This window comes from Serinus canaria, chromosome 10 (genome assembly GCF_022539315.1).
Source record: "Serinus canaria isolate serCan28SL12 chromosome 10, serCan2020, whole genome shotgun sequence".
NCBI lineage: Eukaryota > Metazoa > Chordata > Aves > Passeriformes > Fringillidae > Serinus > Serinus canaria.
Window position 1 is genome coordinate 13341256 of NC_066324.1, and position 20940 is coordinate 13362195.

The 20940-nt window shown below is 41.8% G+C and overlaps 2 protein-coding genes across 3 annotated transcripts in view; both read right to left on the reverse strand.

Moving 5' to 3' along the window:
* NEDD4 (NEDD4 E3 ubiquitin protein ligase) overlaps window positions 1-3805 on the reverse strand; it is a 51305-nt gene extending 47500 nt beyond the window's left edge. Inside the window, exon 1 of one of the 2 annotated variants that reach the window (XM_009089898.4) lies at window positions 3699-3805. In XM_009089898.4, coding sequence (XP_009088146.1) covers window positions 3699-3743 — 45 coding nt within the window. In that variant the 5' untranslated portion in view covers window positions 3744-3805. The remainder of the gene's footprint in view (window positions 1-3698) is intronic. The other variant, XM_018913836.3, reaches the window with a different exon arrangement.
* A 9290-nt stretch (window positions 3806-13095) lies between these two features.
* RFX7 (regulatory factor X7) overlaps window positions 13096-20940 on the reverse strand; it is a 47751-nt gene continuing 39906 nt past the window's right edge. The window contains exon 9 of the mRNA XM_050978439.1: window positions 13096-20407. Within this exon, the coding sequence (XP_050834396.1) occupies window positions 17096-20407 (3312 nt within the window). The 3' untranslated portion in view covers window positions 13096-17095. The remainder of the gene's footprint in view (window positions 20408-20940) is intronic.

Below are 20940 nucleotides of genomic sequence, written 5' to 3' on the forward strand. Positions count from 1 at the left end.
CTCTGAAGTCATGTCTGAAATGTTTCTACTCATCAGCATCACCTTCAAAAGACAGCAATATGAAAAGAGTTGTGGGGTAAGGTGTGCCAAAGCTGAGAAGACAAACCATGCATCCTAGACATTCAGTTCACCAACTACAAGCTAAATAACCATAAACAACCTACTCCAGTAGTAGATCCTAAAAGAACATAATAATATATCTAAAGCTTTCCAGAATGAAATGCCATATGCCTACGAGAAATCTTAGGCAACCTGCAGTAAACAAGAATGCTTGTTCTACACAGGACAGGTCTCAAGTGACTGAGCAAGCTGAAATGGCAAATGCCTGCAAGTAGGAAGTGTATTTTTGCCTGTGAGAAGTTCCCATTTCTAGTTTCATCCCTGAAAGCAACTCCACATAATAGATATAAAAGATGTAAAAACCTATCTAACTTAGAATGTTATCTGGGCAACATAAAAAGAGCTAAACAAAATAAGAAGTCTTTGATTCAGGCTGGGAGTGTAGGAACTTTGACATACAGACATCTGTACATTAAACTATCAAAGACATGTTGTATATAGACAGTGTTGTTTTACTGAATGCCAATTCCAAAGGCCCTGCAGTGCAAGCAGGTATCATAATAGAAAACAGAAATAGATACCAGACAATTCCCTAAAAATTACATTTTTAACACAGCAAACCACTGAAAAAAAAATTAATTCCTTCTGTAACCAAAGAAATAACAGTGCATTAGCTAAGCTAAGATATCAACAATTCTTCCTTCAGTCTTTGAAAGAGCATTCCATAATTACTGATAGACAACTCTGTATTTGGTACTGCAGTCAACTGACACAAAAATACAGTAAATGGAAGTGAATACCTCGTTAGAAAATGCTTGATCAAAGTGATTAATCAACAGAAATCCAAGCCTTAACAAGTTGAAAGTTTTGTATGAGAAAGCCCCTTTTCCAAAGCCCTGCTGTGACAAAGAAAAGCAGCAGCAGCTGTGTCAGTGTGCTCCTGTGCGTGTCACCCAGCACCTGCCCTGCACTCAGAGGAAGATGTACCCCGAGCCCGGCGGGGCAGGCAGGGCTCGCACAGCACGGGCCGCGCCTCGGGCTGCTCCGCCGACGGCTCCAAGGAGCCTGCAGCAGAGAGCGCTGGGAGAGGAGCCGGACCTGCTGGGAAGAAGGAAATACATTTTATCGCATTCCTTTCCCCTTTAAAAAAAGTTACTAGGGTGATAAAAAGAAACATGTTGTTCTTATTTCCATCCCATTTGAGATCTACTTTTCTACTGCTAAGACCTTGCTCTGAATACAGAACTATTGTTTTTTCCACTTTGACCTTACTAGTGCTCATTATTTCAATACTCAACTAAGCCAAAAGTCATGTGGGTGACAGGATACTTTTACAGAAGAAAAACTGAACCAGAGAAATTAAGGAAAACTGCAACTGCTAGATTCAGGCACTGCAACTCAGATACCTACATAGAGCATACACACAAACCCACTGTATACAGAATAACCTCAATTACACCTTCCTTTTTATACCAGCTTCTTTTTGTGTCATCAATATCATATCAGCAATCCTTTATTGAGTCCAAGTAATTAAGATACCATTAAGAAAGAAATCTGTCATAAATGCCTAACCTGAGTTGAGATGGAACCCACACTAACACTGCATTCAACTGCCTCAACAATTACACCAACTTCTCCTCGCCTGCCTTCCTGAATGACAATTTATTTATAATTATTATATTTACCATAGGATCATATCCAAAAGCTGCAACAAGAGGCTTTGCAGATAACATTGCTTTCTTTTATTAGACAATTCTGATTTACACCCAAAGCAAATCCATCTTGCAGAACAGGCCCCAGAGCCCTGGGAAAGCAGCAGTGTGCAGACAAACTATGACAAGACTGCAAAACAATGTGGGGGGACAACAGAAAAGTCCTTGATGATACTTTCAATATGACTTGGGTTTCTGACTGTGTTTTTCTTGTGCTTCTGTGTACACAATCTTCCAGACTTAAACTCTGTGAGGACAGAAAAAAGACTATCCATAGTGGGAGAACTCTATTTTCCATTCTTGTATCCTAGGCAAAAGCAACTAGCAGAGCAGTTTTCTTGTAACCCTAAGATCATTTGTTTTGACATTTGTGCATGCAGAATCTCACACAAAAACTATAGAGATAACTTTACACACAAATCAGTATGTACTCACTGAATATTAAAGTCTCTGACCATAAACAAACTGCACTTTTCACATATGTCACTTGAAAAAGTTTGGCTAAGCTTTTGAATTACAGAAGAAATTAGAGCTAATCGATTTTTTACATGCTTTTCCCCCCTTCCCCCAGTTCCAAAGGAATATATTTATGCTCAAAAAGATTGAGGGAAGATCAGAATTGTTACATTTTAAGCAGATTTTTCAAAACATTTTCACCACAGCAATGGAGGCTACAAAGCAGCTAAACCGTACAAAGCTTAACAATGTAAAAGTAGAGAGCCTAAGGCATGGAATCTTTTAGTACAACTACATAGCCTCAGAAAATTACTAGCAAATGAAAACAGGATCTTGCAAAAGGAAGTGTTATGCAACCCTTGCAGTATGGAGTGCGAATTTTGTATTAGAAATCCTATGTAATTCAAATACTAAGATGAAGAAAAAGTCATTCAAGAGCTTTTTAGTTCCTTCTCCAGAAATAGAGGACAACTTGAGAAAGAGAGTTATGCTAACAAGAAAAGGAATAGTATTTTAGAGCTTTAACAAAACAAATTCCTATTATGGATGCAACAAGTACGCATTGACACAGAGACCATCACTGACTGAACACAAAAAAAAGCTGATCAAAGACAATCTTGGTAAAATATCCTGTTGGCTCAAAGACAACATTACTGACATTTCACACAGGTCACAAAACAGCTTTCAGAGATACTGCTTTTAGTCTTCCTGCACCTGCAATTAAAAAAAAACCCTGACTTTCCTTCTTCTTGATAAAGTTAACATTCCATAATATTCCAGCCCACGCACAAGCCTCAGTTACAATGCAACAGCCACCCCCACCTGTCTGCCACTTACACCCAGTAACAGGTACACCAGCCCCAGCCACCTTCCAAAAGATCCACGTGCTCAGGAACTACGACCTGAGGACAGAGGCCACTGCAGGAGTCGCTCTCAGTCACCCATAGGTTTATTGCAAAAAAACACGGACACGCAGACAGGTTTTCACACTCCCGCTAATGGCAATGCTGGGATGAGCCCCATCGCTCAGGCACCGCTCTAATCACGCACGGCTCCTGTCACACCGCCTGTGACAAAGCCCGGAACAAAGGCGCGATTCTTCGGTACCGGGAAGAGAGCGGGGGGAGAAGAAATCCCGCTCCACTCCGTCACGAGGAAGTTGCGAGCGCACGCGGATACCTCCGTCCATAGAGGAGGCTCCACAGCTTCCAATGGGAGAAGACAGGAATGCCGGTGCTAGACGGCAGGGCAGCCGCCACCTCACGGCGGGCCGGGGCGCAGGGCAGCCGGCACCGGGGCGCCGATCCCGCCGGAACCCCCCTCCATCACCTCACCCCGCTCCCCCGCCCCGCGCCACACCGCGGCAGGTCCTCAGGGAATACCCGCCCCGCAGAGGGTTCAGCCCCGCGGAGAAGCCGCCGCCCAGCTCCGCGGAGAGGACAGCGGGTGGCGGCCCGGGGCCTCGCTCACCTCCTCGCCCGGCAGCCCGAGAACCTCCGCAGGAGACGCCGCCATAGCCGCACGGCGCGCGCCCCCCGCCGCCGTGTTTACCTACGCCCCGCCCCAGGCCCCGCCCTGCGCCCGCCCCGGGCTCCGCCCTGCGCCTCTCCCCGTCGTCTGATTGGCGCGCGGAGCATTGGCCCCGCCTACCACAGTGCCGGGAGCGCCTTTCGATTGGCTTTCGCTCTGCGCCCCGCCTGGAGACACGCGCCGCGCGGGCAGCCTGAGGGGGCGCGCGGCCGCCGCCCTCAGCCCCACCGCCCCTCAGGGCGCCGCGGGAGCCGCGCCGTGCTCCGCCCTGCCTTCCTCGGCAGCCCTGCCCAGGCCCGCGGCGGGATAACGCCGCCTTTCTAAAATTTTCCGTGGTGGTTTACGCTGTCGAGGTCTTTCTTTACAGAATCACAGAATCGATTATGTTGAGAAAGACCCCTAAAATCAACGGGTACAAACTACGACCGAGCACCATCATGTCAACTAGACCATGACACCAAGTGACCAGTCTTTTCTTAGACACCTCCCGGGACGGTGACTCTACCAGCCTCCCTGGGCAGTATCTAATCCCCCTTTTTATGATTCTTCCGAATATCTAACTTAAACCTCTCCTGCTGCAGCTTGAGATCATTTTTGCACCTCTGAGGGCCAGGCCCGAGCTATGGAGCTCTTGCCTAACCCCTCGTACTCAGGGAACCTGAAATAGCAAAAATTTAGGGAAAACTGAGAGGAAAAAAGGACTTTCCCTGCCAGGATGAGGCAGTGCTGCCTTCCAGGGTGCTCTGAGGAGGAAGGAAGTCCCAGCTGTGTGAGGAGATGACCTGACATAACATCCAAGCAAGGAGAATGCCAGAGGACAGAAAAAAATAAACTGTAAAAGCTACGTCTGAAATCAAAACAATGAGATTGTCAAGACTTTTCTCAAGAAAAAAAAATCTGCTTGCCCCCCATGCAAGCCTGTGACTCAATCCCTCAGGAATCCCTCCCTAACCATCCATCTTTCCAGCAGGCAGAGGACAACAACAAAAGCTGTGCTAAAAAAGCTGTAAATAAAATGTTTTTGTCTGAGCTTTGTAACCATAAGCCTTACTACAAGCTTAGGCCAAACTCCTCCAGGCACTGCACAGTCTGGGAGTGCAGAGAACATACTTCCCTCTTAGGATGAACATGCTGAAAATCACTGGTCACTAACAACAAACAAATGTACCTGTACTGGCAAGGAACCAGGGCCTTTCGTCACCTGATCCAACCTACTGATCCAACCTCGCCCCTCGCACCCTAAGTGACCTATTTCTGCCATCATGATCGGATGAGAAACTCTTTCCTTTCCAAAACAAACACAGACCCAGGCTCAGCTCTTTGGACTGTGCCCCAAGCAGGCCACAGAACACACAGGTAACACCTCCTCAGAAAGACTCAGGCAAGCCTGTGCCCATTAGCACACACACACACTCATGTTCTGCTTCCAGAGCCTAACCAGATGCTCCAAGGAAACAGTCTCAATATCAACATCAGTTTGTGCATGTCCCAAAATCAGTGTAGGGTATTAGCTATGAAAATTGAGGTGAATGTCTTACAAACAGACAAAGTGGCATTTGGGCAAGTGGCTTCATGTGAATTGGTAGATTTACTCAGGAAAAAAATGTTGTGAGACCAATCAGGACAGTTTGGAAAATAAGACCTGGAAAAGTTTTTGGGTATTTCAAAATAAACAGCCCTCTTCTGTTTCTGAATAGACCCTCTGGACACCCAAAGTTTCCAATTCCTTTGGCTCAGCTTTGCCTACATCAGCCTTCCAGCACAAGTTTAGAGGTGTGTCCAAATTGAAGTTTCTGGGTAACAGCCAAGGAAGGAAAATCTGCCAAAGTTACAACAGGCATGACTTCCAGGTCCAGTTTTTTCTGGGACTGAGTATAACATTGTTTAGTAAATTGTTGTTACAACTTGCTAGAAAAAGCACATGGGTTTGTGGCTGTCAAACATGAACACTGGGTTTTGCACTGCTGTCTCATACTGTGCTAGAGTGTACAACCAAGTCAAAGAAAAAGCATCAGAGCCCCAGAAGCTCACAGCTGAGGTTTTTTGTTAATTTTTTTTTTATAATTGTAGTCTATTCAAAGATATTCTTTTATTTCTCCCTATAAATATCTTAGTACACATTACTGTCACTAGCCAGAACTCTGCCTGCCTTTCTGCAGTCTCAGTCTCAGCTTTTCTGTACAGTAAAGGTTATAAGCATCCCAAAGTCCTGTTTAATAAAGGTTTTATTGTAAATGTTCTATTAGTGCATTACTTATTGGGCTTTTTGTAGGACATCAAAACTCAAACATTAAATTTTAAGTAATGTGTCATTTCAATAATGTCCTTTTGAAACTTATAACAGGACATTAACATACTCATTTAGTTATATTACATTTTTTAAGTAGCAGAGTAACACAGCACTGACTCATTTTTTGTGTGGGAAGACCACTGACTGAGTACGGGCGTTAGTTAGTCAGTGCCCAAATCCATAAGCAGATGACCTGCTATGAACAGGTCTGAAACACAGAACTTGTGTTTCTGGGTTTGATACCCAGAGGCATCCATATATTAAGGTAAGGTCTATGTGCATTTTCAGTGGGATCAATAGTTATCTCCAATATTCCACAGCAAGATATCTATCACTTCAAAATTATTATTTTAAAAAAGGGGGAACATAAACCACAATATGTTTGTTAACAAACATGCAGTACTTATGTTAGATATTTATTTCCAGCATTTAATATTTTATGGTGGTATTATTAGTGGAAGAGAACTATTCTGAAAGCAAATCATTGATTTTCAGTTGCAGAGAATAACCTGAATTTGGATCATCTAAGTGCAATGGAACACTTTGTATATCCATACCATTAAAAATCTGTTAATATTTTACCTCATTAGCCAATCCCAATAGTGAATTCTTATCTGGTAACAAATATGACTTCTCTTGCCATCTAAATTAACCTTCAGTCCCATGAAAGATCAAAAATTTACAAAGTTTAAAAAAAAAAATTCCACCTCTAAGCTGATGGCATTCATCCTGATAAATCAAATTTATGGCTCGAATTTCGTATACATTTATGCTAATATGGTTTGTGTCTTTCTTTATCATAAATGTTTTTCCTAGGCCAAAAAGAATCTGTACACCATAATACTGAATTACTTTGGGAAAAAACCCAACAAAGCAGTGTTTGCTTTTAAAGGAAGTTATTATGTGGATAAAGGATGTTTGTTTCAGAATTGTAAAGGATTATCACAATAGCCTTTGATTTAAGAATATATGTTAACTATAGTGATGGTTAAATGATAAAAGCTAGGACATCAAGTAACAGCAAAGTATGTTTTAACCTATTAAATGTAGGATACACTTTTGCTACAGAGGATTTTAAATCAACCTGGATACATTATCTTTGCTGGTCTTCCTTTAAACAAAAGGAATAGAAGTAATTTTAACTGCAACAAAACAAAACAAAAACCCTAATCAAACAAGCCAAAAACCCCCAACAAACCACCCCCAAAAAACCCAACAACAACAACAACAAAAAAAAAAACGAAATCAAAACAAAACCAAAAAAAAGATGCAAATGGCAGAAACAGATTTTTGTCCTATTGTCTTTTGTTCTACTGAGTCATACAATAGAAAATGTTATGAACCACTCACAATGTCACAGTGATAGGTAAATGGAAAACTGTGTACAACAGGGAATTAATAGAAAAAAATTATATTGGTCATGAGTCATTGCTATGACTAAGAGAAGTAAACACTTATTGGTATCCTAATAATCTCAATTTCTTTACTATTAAGGCAATGGCTCAGTAAAGGGACTAATGCAGAGATGTAGTTAAGAGCCCAAGACTTAACACTCTTGCTGGCTTTACTGTTAAATGCAGGCTAGATCCTGGCAATTAATACTGATTTCAAACACCATGACAACGAGATGCAAGACTGATCCAAACACGAAGGCTTATATTTTGTAAGCAAGGACTTCAGTCTGGTAGTCGCTCCAGGCTGGCAGCTGTCTCTGAGTTGCATTGCAACTGGGCTGCTTTTAGCTCATTTGAAGGTTTTCATCAGCTCCTTCCTACTCCTTTTCACTCTCAGTTCTCCAAAGTCACAGGTTCTGTTTCCCTTAGCTTTTCTTCTTTCCCATAAAAGCAACATATCCTTGTTTGGATACATGTGCTTTGCCTGAAGCCAAGCCACTGCCTCCAGCAGTCTGGAGCCCTGCAGCTCTACTTGCTCCTGCAGGATGACAGCGAGGTGTAACCATCACCCAGGGACAGACCAGATGTGAACCAGAAATTCTCTGCTCAAGTAGCTCCTTTCCAGGACAACCTACAGACAAAATTTAACACTGCTCTTCAAGCGTGGGCCTGTGTTCCCCAGGCACCAACACCTGCTCTGGGCCAGCTCCCTTCTTCCCTGCCTCCCAGGAAAGATGCTGAGCTCTCCAACTCTCACAGGGTAGAAGAGAAAGATATAAAAAATGTTTTTCCTGATTTTTGTGACTTGTATAACAGTTTACAACAAATTTCTTTTGGAAATATCTCTGTGTTGATGAGCAAACCTGTATAGTAGGAAGAGCAACTATAGTGGAGGTGGAATGTCATACTTATTTTGTGCATATGCATTTGAATGAAATGGTAAACACTTGTCTGAATCACCACCACTCAGATGTCATCTTTTTCTCTCTATTTTCAGCTTGAGGGGGAGGAGAGCTGCCAGAACAGAAACCCAGAAGTGATGAGTTCCAGTCAACTGCTCCCAGATTAATTATCCACCAGTGATCCCATGTTTAACACACTACTTATGGATATTTTTGCTAGCAGCTCAACCCATCACAATGTTAGAGATGTAAGAACTTTCCTGGGATTACATATTTGGGCTTTTCTTCTTTAAATACCTTGAGAGTATCCTTCTCCATTTGAGTATGAAGTAGTATGTGCTACATCCTCTTTGCCACTGCCTAAAACATTGCTAAGACCAGGAGAAGCTGTGTTCTGATATGGTGGGTGACTGAACATCACTAATGCTCTCCCATCTTCCCACATCTCAGTTTCACGCAAGATGCTCCTTATTTCATTAGGAAAATGGGAATAGTAAATAATTGCAGTTATAAGTTGGTTTGAATTACTTCTGAGGTGTTTTTAATGTTCAAATACTTTTGAGTACACAGATTTTCAATGTGTTATCCTCAGTCCACTGATTGGCTTCCAATGATCTTGAAAGTTTTGTCACTGGGAATTAATTACTGATAATACCAAACTACCCTTAATAGCACACCATCCAAGAAATGTCCACATATTTTCAGGTCTGGCTGGCATAGAAAGTAATCCCACAAGAAGGTACTCCTAAAAACCAGGCTGACTGACAAGAATGTAGAGCTTTGTGCATGCTGTAAAATGATATTTATTAATGATTAGAGTATTACCTCTGCCAAAAGCAAACGGAAATGTAAATATCCTTGTATGATTATACAGCTACTGTTTTTGATAAAAAGTTCACCTCAGATAATTCATAACAGGTCTCCAGCAATTCCTTATTAGCAAGCACTGAGACAGCCATTTTAGACCCTTGTGTCAGTTTTGCTGCCCACAATTAATCCTTGTCAGCAGATTTTAGTTATACTTTTGGGGCAAGAACCAAGAACCTTTGAGCAAGGACTCTTAGACAAAGGCACTTCATCATCATTCTCATCTGTACCTATGTAGCAGGAAAGATGGTTTTCGTTTTTCAAAGCAATTTGAAATAGAATCAAGGAGATTTTTTTTTTCCAGTCAGAATTAATCATTGCTTATACGCAGCTTTTTAAACAACACATTTCAAAATGCCTCTTCTTGTGTCAGAGCATGGAGGATTTGGGCATGATCCCTCTGGGAAATGATTATCATAGCCCTTGGAATAAGTGTCCCTTTGAAGTACTGATACAGAGCAGGCAAATAGAACACTCAAGGGTATTCTTGATAGGAGAAAGGAGATGACCAAGTCCTTATCAGTTAATTTATAATGTAGGATAAGTTACAGTGCTGTATTTTCCCATCCATGCTAGAAACAAAAGAAGAATATTTGCAAAAAGAGAGCCCAATAGTTCTCTAAAGTAAGTATGTTGAGAAGTACTGCTTTGAAGCCATAGGTAGGTTGGCTACCTGAGGAAGGCTGCAGGGACAGCAGCTTCTCTTGATTCCCACCAGCTACCTCCTCCACACAGTGCTTCAAAAACCTGAGGCTACAGATGGACTCAGCTCCAGCAGCAGTCAGGTAATACCCTGTTCTGTTTAGTCATCATGAAAATCCACTACAACAAGTTAATAAGTGAACATAAGGCTATCAACCCCTGAAGAAATAAAATTGTATTTTCAGCTTCCAATGTATCTTCTTTTTCCTACCTTCACCACATATGAAAGCTTTAAAAGCACATTTAGCTTATTTGGTATAATATATACACAACTTTAAAAATAGTTCCATCAAAAAGTGGCCCCTTGTATGCATAGATAGGTTAAAATGAAGCTTACAAGCTGCTGAGGCTCATTTCAGTCCTTGGGCCAATTGTACTTTTTCAAGTACAATTTTAACATTTGACTCAAAAACCCCCTACACAAACAGCAGCATATGCTTTGGATCAGTAGCATACTGCTAACATTACTTGAACCAGCAGCTTGAGATCCACTGAAATTTTATTCCAATAGGCATCATCTAATTAGGTAGTGTGGATAGGCAAAGTTCCAATGATACATAACTTACCATAATCCATATAAAAGCAGTTTATTTAAAAGGAAGCTGACAGCAGAGAAAAGATGAGCCACAGGGACAAAAATTGAGCCTTTTAATGATTTCAGAACTGAGGTATTACCAGATATAGAAAATGGGTAGGCAGCCCCAGGAAGAACAGACTCAGGAGGAGGCACGACAAAGCCATTGGAGAACAGATATGCAAATGTTCCAACACATCTCAATTATTTACATCACTAGTAGGATATATCCTACATATCCAAAGCACATGGCAGAAATGTTATGACCTATCACGAACTATAACAATTCAGTTATGTATTCTGCATTATATCAAGACAGTCTCTTATTTGGGGTATTTAAACACTGTAATCTGCAAGAAACAGCTGTCTTTTTAGCACTCAATGCTTTCTAAACAATTTTTTCCATGTCCTCAGTTCACTTCTGACTTAATTAATCTGGCTTTCCTGAGTTTGTATGTCACCCCTTTCTCATTTTTTAACAAGTCGGGTAGGAAAAACAAAAGAAACAGAAAGATTTGCAATTTCATCAGGTAATGTTAACTATGCACTAGAAGGTGTTGGTTTGTTACAAAAGCAGTAACAAAGGCACTCAGATCCTGTGAAGTAATGCTTAAAATGCCATTTGCTGGAGCAAGCACTAAAAAGAAAGGACAGTACGGTCTCACATGCCTTCAGATCTCCTAACTGTGCAGCACAGAATGGCCTCCAAGCCACACACACATCTTGCCCATGGAACGCCATTTGAGTTTTTACAGGATTTTCCTACCAGAAAACAACTCTGCTCACTACTTCAAAGGTCAAGCAGAAAGGATGTTCACATGAGAACTTCCAGCTGCACTTTCAGATAAAATGCAAGGACACACAAGTGGCATCATTGCCAGCACTGAGTGGGAGCTGCCTGCAGGCTCCTCTGTTATGGCTACCTGGCCAAGGTTTCCCTGCAGGCAGAGGACAAACACAGCACAGCACAAGGACAGCATAGCCCAGGCCTGGGCACATTCAGGTTAATTGTTAACTATTTTTGTGGATTCCAACTCAGAAACATCTTAAGCATACAGTCAGGTCCCTGCTCCTTCTTAAGTTTGGCATAACTTCCCAGTGTTGCTCTAATTTGTAAGCCTCACTATATATTTTTCTTCAATTTGGTCTCCTTATGCAAGCTTAACTTGTATCTTTTTTGAGAGGGAGGAGAGCAGCAAGATCCAAGCACTGGTTAACTCTGACTGGCTTCAGATGGAGCTTCTGCCTCTTGAGTGTAGAAGAGTTTTCAAAGAGCTGTTATTCCGTGACCACGTAATAATGCAGGTCTGCTTGAGAGAAGAGGTATCAGTTGCCAGAGACACTGTATGGACTACATGAACCACTGCCTCATTTGACACAGCAATCCCTAACCCCAGAGGTGGAATTCTGTTTACTTACCAGCTGCATTCACACACACAGATTTGTATTTCTGGAGATGTAAAAATATTTCAAAGCAATTGTTTGGACTTTCTCTGGATGTCTTTATTAAGCACATAAGCATCCAATAACTTTAAATCTACCAAAGCTCGTGACTTCAGTTCCAGGGTTTCTACCTTCTTAAATCTTTTCTGTTAGGACATTTCCATTCAGAGATTTGTTTGTTCTTTTGATCCTTTTTACTAACCATTAAGAAAATTTCTTTAAAATTTACAGCTGAGAGGTTCCAATTGAAACCCATTATTACTTCAGGTGAATCAGCAATTTCTCAAGTATCTTTCTGTTATCTTCTACATTATATTCCGTCTCATACCTTGTGAGTTTTTAATTTGCATTTTTTATGACTGTGGAACATAAAGGGTGTCTGTCAATTGCTCATTGAGAACTCTGTAAAGCATGTTTAGAATGCAGTGAGATATATTAATAGTTTATTTCCTCCCATGATATGTTAAAATTTCTATCTTTCTGATTCTCTTTCATTTATGTCATCTTATGTCTCTGTGATAATTCTTTTTCTTTGTTGAAGAGCCTAAGGGATTTGTGCAAACATCAAATCTTGTCACCTGCTAGCTCACCTCAGCACCTCTATAGCCTGGGATGTAGTCTAAGTCTGAAAAGGTGCTATCTCTTTGGCATGAAAACCTGAATATATATCCTCTCTCATTTTTCTGTAGCCAGCTCCTGCTCTGTGGCAATGCCTTTCCATCCTGTTCATACAGACTGTGCTAGGTACACTGATGGGTTTACATGCAATTTTACAATCCACATACAGGACTCCATAGATCAAAGCACACATTTCCCCTTTATGTCAGCAACCCAAGCCACACTAACACCACCTTGTAAGAGTGCCTTATGAATACAGAAAGCAAAACCAGGCAAGCACCAATACAGTGGATGGCAACACCGGCAGTGGGATCTTGTATGTCACAACAGCAAGAGCTAGCACCCAGGTGTGAAACCAACACTTGGACTAAGTCTGACCAAGGCACCCCAGTGAGGAAGATTCACCTTCACACTCAGCTTTACCGGGCTCAGCAATTGCAGCAAGGGTCAACTGGGCAACTGTCCTCTGTCATCACACAAACTACTAAGTTCAGTATTTTAGGCCAGCCCTAAAGCACATTTTCCATATAAAGAAAAACTCCAGAAATAATTTTAATACAAAATGTTTTTATTGTTTTTGAAAACATTTAAAAAACAATTTTTGAGCACTTTCAATAAAAAAAATAACTGAAATGCTACTGCAATATTCAACTACTGTAGTTTCAGCAGTACAACAGACAACAAAACACCGGGGAAGAGGGGAGAAACTGGATTTCCTGCACTAAATGAAAATGTGGAACAGGGATTTTTCTCTCCTTATGGTGCAGTAAATAAAGCACAGTATAGTACAAGACTATTATATGATCCTCAGATGCACTGCACAAGAAATGCTTTCCTTCTTTTCAGTTCGGAAGTCAGTGCTTATTGCAATTATTTGCAAATTATTTACTTCATGAATTCTTATCATGATAAAATGATGCAAAAATGTTTTTCAACACCAGAACAATAAAAAATAATCCAAGAAAGGAACATATTCAACAATAACTAAGCTGAATTAGTTAACATAAAAAAGTAAATAACTTGTGAATAACTATGCTCACCTGGTTAACACTGAACCAGCTTCAATACAGCAAAAGAATAAAAAAAATAAAAGTGGTTACAGGAATATATCTAGTACTGTACAAGATTAAGTCATTAACACTCATGCACGTTTTGTGATCATGTATTAACATGGTGAAGCAAACTAAACTTAATTTTTCCTGCTGCAATATTCTCATGTAAGAGAATCAAAAATAGAAATATCTCATTGAGATCAATGCACATTGCTACATAAGACAATTTCACCTGTCACTTTTAATGACATTTTGCCTTTTAATAATGAAACACATTAAAAAGTTTTTTTTTTTTTCATTTTGCCTTTTTTTTAAATCTGTGGGCCGTATTTGTTGCATTTATCCTAAGGAATGTGCCTGCCACAGGTTCAACAGAATTTTAGTGCAATATATGAACCCAGAAAGTTTGCTGGACTAACCAAGCAATCAAATTTAAAGTGTTTGCTGCAATACTGTACACAGGGTACAAATTCACTAGTTTGTATACTTTAGCAAAAACTGCTATCAAAATAATTTATTTCTTATGTTAGTAGGAAGCCAATAATGTAAACAAGGGGTCAGAACTGTCTCAAATTCAAAGTTTTGGAGTATCTGACAAAGACAGGCTTCCATTTGTTAGGATCACAGAATTTTCCTTTGGGTATTGCATACTTTGGTGTGCAGTAGTGCTCTGTCTCAATGTATCATAAAGAACTAACTAGCACTAAGTACAGGGACCTAACATTAATTGTAACACCAACACACAAACATCTCTAGAATGATACATACCAATGTACAAAGCTGTGCCTGTGCCTTGGATTTTACTTGAAACAATTCTTATCAAATTTAATGCTTTTAAAATTAAACATATATTTGCTTTAAACCCACTGATTATAGAATATTTCTGCTAATTAAGTCACATGTTAGGCCCAATGTAATGCTTGCATTTAAAGAGAATTTTAAACGCATTTTTAAAAACCTTTGGTGATGGCTGCATAATTTAGAATGCATCAACTTTAAATCTACTTTTGCTTTTGTGAGAAATCTTCTTAAAAACTAGCAGTTAGGCTAAACCTTCCTTCCCCCAGGCACCCCTCAGTGTCAGTGTGTGCGACCCGAGGTGAGGCCAGCCCACCATGGCACACGGGCAGCACCCGGGCAGCTCCTCCTGCAGCTGGCACCGAGTCACAGCCACATAAGAACTGAGCTGCAAGGACCCTCCCCCTTCATCGAAGCAGGTTTCACCTATTCACAGTAGTGCTGGCACTTCACACAGGGTCAGGAAACAGAAACTAAAAGGAGCTGAGTGTCTCTCAGACCCATCCTCCTACCAGGGTGAGAGGATGTTCAACACATCCTCTCAAAAGGCCATGGGCAAGTACAGGATTCAAGCCCTGCCTTCAGCAACTTCAGTCTACAAGAAAAATGGTTCAAGTCTTACTGACACACACCTGGCAGGACAATAAGCAGAAGGTTACTATGCAGCTTTTAGTCTCCTCCCCATCGCCTTGGAAGAGTCACTTGGTCCTAAAGCAAACCAACATCCTTGTGCTTCAAGGAGGGATCAGGACTCTCCAGGTTCACTCCTGATGAAGTGGCAAAACTTCTGATGCAAGCACAGTGAAATCAGGCCCCCACAAGGTGCTATCATTTGGCACACCTGTTTGTCCTTGCAGAAGAAGCCATCAGCTGGTGATGAACTGGGGCAAGGGCAAGAGAAGCCATGATACACCAGCACCTCCAGTGCCAATACAGCAGCACAAGTTGAATCAGCACTGCCAAAAAAATTGACCAGTACTGGGATCTCAAGTCATTTACAAAAACTGAAGAAACAGAAGACCACCAAGTCACTTAAAGAAAACCACTAATCACATGAAAAATCTGAGCATCTTCCCGTTAGAGAATCTAGGGGGGTTTACTGAACCTCCCCCTTTGTAAATTTATGACCACTCATCAAAGAAATGCAAAAGAAGAAAATTTTTCCTGCTCTATTTTCTGCTTTGTGTCAGGTCACAGGAAAAGTAATCCATTTTATACTAGGCTTAAGGGATTATAAGGTAGCATACTCAGTGCACCACTTCTTTTGTAAAAATCTGCCTCTGCAAGTTCTCTTTCTAGCATCAAGGCCATAGTGGGTAAATACCTCTCTCTTTTGACCATCAGAGATCCACTTAAGCCACGCTGATAAAATAAAAGATCTTTTTAGTTTTAGCGAACCAGTGAGACAGAAGTCTAATTTTCATTTTCCAGAGGGGCAGCATTTTTTTCCTTAAAAAAAAAAAAAAAAAGATTCTTCAACCCTGTCAAATCACTTTTGAGAACTGAATGCAGGCTTCTAAAACAGTAAGGACTTTTAAAAGAAGTTTTACCAAAAGAATGATCGCGTGTCTTACTGTTTATCTGTAAAGTGCCTGGCAGTATTATGGCTCTACATGAAATATTTTTAGATTAACCACATTTTCTAATACTATAATAATCTTTTGCTTGAGAGAAAGAGGGCGAGCAAGAAAGACAGAAAGGCTGAACCTACTGAAATAGAGAAAAAAATAATATCTTCCTATGCCCTCCACTAGGTTAGGAAAGAGCAAACTTAAAACCCAAGCTTCTAGAAACAGTATTTTAATGAGCTCCAGCAGCTCTCTATTAAAAAAAAAGAAAAAAGAAGGAAAATACCATGTTCCTTCTCTAGAATTGATACACAGTACCTATCACTTTAAAATATGGGGGTTATGCCTAGATTAAATCTCAGTGCTCAAAATCTTTTTGCATTAATTTTACCTAATATAAAAACATTGACATTGAGAACTAAAATATCAAGTATGTCATGAATATTAATGGATAAAATAACTACATAGATTTATTTCTCTTAAATAAAAAAATTTAGTGCATCTTTTTCCTTGATCGTTCCTGTTAGCTTTTCCCATCTCTGTGTTTTACTGGAGATGCCAGTGGCACCAGTGCTACAGAGATTTCCCAAAGTTCACCATCGAGCAGTGCTCCAGACAGCTACACAATTATCAGGCATCTGCATGTCACCTGGTCTACTTGTACCCACTCCCCACCACCTTACCCACCTGCAGGCACGCTGCATTTCAAACCTGGATGACAAAGGTCAGTAAAGATCATCTACTAAGAAGTAACAACCAATACAAAGTATGGAAAGCCTACTAACAAGCTAGAATTAAAACCCTCCCAAAGTATCAACCATAGCTGTCATCACTGGCTGCCATCAACCACTTCTTTATTTGCTAAAACAAGAAATGTTGAATGGGAAACACTCCAAAATTCAAATTTTAATACTGGCTCTTTGATAGCCCATCACCTTCAGAGATTTGTTTAAAATTGGTAAGACTGCCTTTTCCTTACTGAAGAATGAGCAACAGGTACAGCAAACTTTTTTTAAAAATGCCACAATACATAGCAAGTGTTTCTGCTGCGGGAGGCACTTCCATTAAGACAAATACAATACGTCTGTCTTTTAGATACAGTGTGCTACATACATATTATAAAACAAGATTAACCCAACATTTCAACAGCAGGATGATCCTTACTCTCCATCCACTCAAAACCTGATGCAGTCATTGAGTTAATGGATTCGTTGCAGATTTGTTGAAACAAGGGGTCATTTTTTAATTCCTCCAGTGTAGCATCATCATCTTGTCCCTGCTGACGACCTGGATCGAACAGTAGATTTGTGTCTAAAGTGTTCAGATCGTTAATGCTGCCTGAGAGCTCGGAAGACAACCTGATGTCGCTGGGAAAGACAGATGCAACGTTATTGAGATCTGATGCCACCTGATTCACCAGCTGCTGGTTTGTTGGCAGACTGTCCTCCCCTAAAAGGTCTTTTACAGTGCTGCTAAAATCTAATTGCTGCTCTCCGATGTCTGATTGTGCTTGGTTATCTCCAGAAGAAAAACTGATCTGATCGGTGCTGCTATTTTTTGTGAGGTAATTTGGTGTTTGGAATTCATAAACTGAAGTGCTGGAATTGATCATACTTTGTGGGTTGGCACTAGGAAAAGTGGTGGATGTCTCCAAAATCTGAGTGAGATTCATCCTGGCTGTGTAATTTGAGGGCATGTTGTTCATTCCCAAACCTCTCACTGCATCATCACTATCAGAATCAAGTTTGTTTAACAACACACTGGTTATTTTTTTAGTGTTTGTTTGTTTCTGAAGAGACGGGAAGGCCGTCTGCATCATCACAGTCAATGGGACTGACTGGCTTCTCTGTGCTATGTTATTGGCACTGGTGTCTGCATGGATATTAGCAAATACATTGTGAACTTCGGGAGTCACCGGACTTCCAAAAGGTGTCAGATTAGAACGTGGTATATTTGACACAGGGTAAACAGTGCTTCCACTGAGATTACGCTGCCGATGGACAGCAGGGCTCACGCTCCGGCATCTCAGACTGTTGTTGAGAGATGAACCAGTTCCTTTGCTGTCCAAAGGAGCAGGAACAGCAAAGCCCTCCTGCTTGGTAGTGCTACTGACAGGGGCCGCCTGGTGCTGCACAGGTGAAACAGGAGTCACACGACCAAAGTGAGGGTCGTGGTGGCGCGGCTGAGACTGGTATGACTGGCCAGGAACTGCAAAAGCGTGAGGTTTCCTGAAGCGATCTTCCACCAGCTCCTGGTAGCTTGTGAGGATGCCATGGTTTGCAACCGAGGAATTACCAACCCCGCTGTAGCCGTTATTCATCCACTCGAGCTTGGTTTTGTCAGGATGGGTAGCCATAGGCCGCTGCATCGGCTTCACAGGGCTACTTGATATGATGCTGGCGTCGTGGTAAGCCATGCTAGAGCTGATGGGAGTAAACGCAAATGGGTTTCGGCATTCCACAGGACTCGGAGGGACGCTGCTGCTGCAGTTGGAATGGGGTGTGCCGATGGGCGTGTGCCGGCTGCTTCCTAGGGCGCTGTCCACGGGAGTCGTCTGAGCCAGCCTTGAACAAGGGCTCTCTCGAGACAAGTTCTGAGATCCCGCAATCATTTCGGAGGTGGGTGTTGGAGTCGGGGTGGGAGTGGGAGTCGGGGTAGGAGTGGGGGTGGGAGTGTGAATTGGAGTGCTGTTGTTATGGATCGAATGGTAAAAGTGCGTGCTGCTTGGATGAGATGATACGGGAGCTCCTTGAGCTGCAGCCTGACTCTGAAGTGCCATTCCTAGACAACCACTATAAGGATGGGAATTATTCATGGACATTTGCTCCTCCATGAGCACCAGCTCCTCCACAATGCTGTCCTGGGTAAGGTCGTCATCAAATGAAAAGAAGTTTTCATTTGACTGAGGGACTGTATGCTCAAACTCTTTCAGCTCAGACTGCAGAGGTAACTGATTTGAAGACTGTGCTTGTATTTGATCCAAGGAGTCCTGGATCTGGCTCTGTATCTGCTGGCTGTACACATCCTGCTGGATACCTTCGCAGTGCACTGGCTCCCACGCCGATTCCTGTAAGTCACTAGAGCCAGAGTGCCCAGCAATAGTCATAACACTGATATCTTGTTGCTGATCACAATTCACAGATGCAAAATCAGAGGTTTTGGTGATATGGTGCCAAGTATTTGGGTTAAAGCTGCCATCAGATTTTGAATCATTTTCTATGATAAACAAGTTTCCTTCCAATTTTACTTTTATATCTGGAGATGATGCTGATGCAAGCTGCTGTTCTAAAGCAGGATCACAGGTATTTAAATTGGTGCTCAAAGAAAGGTCTGTTGCTAAGTTTGCAGCAGCTGTAGGAGGTACAGGTACTGTCACGGGTACCTTGATGGGAACTTGAGCAAGCGTTGCTGTATTGTCACTGCTAGCTATTGATCCAACCTTCAGAGCCTTCTTAACATTGTTAGCTTTTTGACCCTCCACAGCACTGCCAGTTGTAAACTGCTCCACTAGTGGTTTCTTTACAGGTGGTAACTGGGAATCCTGAAGTGTGGAAGGTTGTCGCTTTCTTGGACTTTTAGTGCACGTTTTGTCTTTATTCATAGACTCAGCAGTAGGAGGTGAATTGATGCTGGTGCTGGACAAGTTTTGACTGGCAACTGTGAGCTTAAGAGTGCTTTGATTATTGCCTGCTGAAGAAACTGGTGTGATTTCATCAGACTGTGTCTTATACTTGGTCCCTGCTTCTTCAGCTTCCTGATCACAGCCCTTACCTGGTTTTAGCTCCATGACATCATCTGTTGAAACCTTCAAGGCTGCAACCTCAAAATTAATTAGCTGTGCAGGAGGCAGGTCAGGGGTTGCCTTTATGGATTTAGACATGTCAGAACTCTCCTGGCCCTGTGCAGAATTCTCATCCAGCAATGCTTCTGGTTCCATTTTGATCTTGACTGCAGGTGTAGCTGCAGCAGTGCTAGGCTTGGATCCTGGAGACTGAAGTGAAACAACAGATCCATTTTTGATCTGTGGACCAGTCCTCCCTTCTTCCACTGCTCCTGCACTGGTGCTAACTGAAGGCGTCTGTTTGACGGGCACACTACTGCTGCTCGGGGCAAGAGATATTGCTGTCATTTTTACCACGTTTAAGGAATTCACATGTGGAGCTGGCACAACAGTCTTGATTGGGCTACTGGTAAATAGCACCGTGGTGGGAGAGCGGATGGTGAGAGCACTGGTGTTTGCTGGCTTGGGTAAAATCTGCGGGTAGCGATGGCGGGCAGAGCGGTCACCAACGGGGCTGGCAGGAACGTTCTGGGGAGTCTTTGGTGGCTGCTTGACTGATTGCATGTGCTGAGTGACCACCTGAACATTGAGTGGCAGGACCTTGCTATCAGACGATCCCATAGGACTTGGAGAAGTCACCAACTGCCTGGTTCTTGGCACCTGTAAAGAGAGAAAAAGAAAAGGTGTGGTAATGAAGCCAGAGGTCCCCAAGCCCACACATGACCTCAGCCCCAAGCATTTCAAAGGTGAAAGACAACATAACTCAATACACCAAAGCTAGTGAATATCAGTTTGAAACAAAATAAGCTCTTTTACTTGTCCAAGACAATTTCTATTTCTCTGCCTAAGGAATGGTACACAGACATATGTCTCCTATTTTGAAGGCATGAGGCACTGGTATATACACTAGTGCGCTCTTCTGCTAATGAAAGGGTTATTCTCATACAATCCTTCACCACCTGGGACAAAAAGACTGACATACAAAGGCTAAAGAGGAGAGGATGTGTTCAAAATACTGCTCATTGTTAAGGTTTCAAAAGTGAGTTAAATACAAACTCACTATCAGGCAGAAAAACTGGCTTACCTATCAAAATAAACAGCACAGCGAACATCTTAACACCAAATAACCTTCCTGTACTCTCTTGCCCAATCTTATAAGGCTGAAAGACAAAAATGTTCTGTACTACAGACAT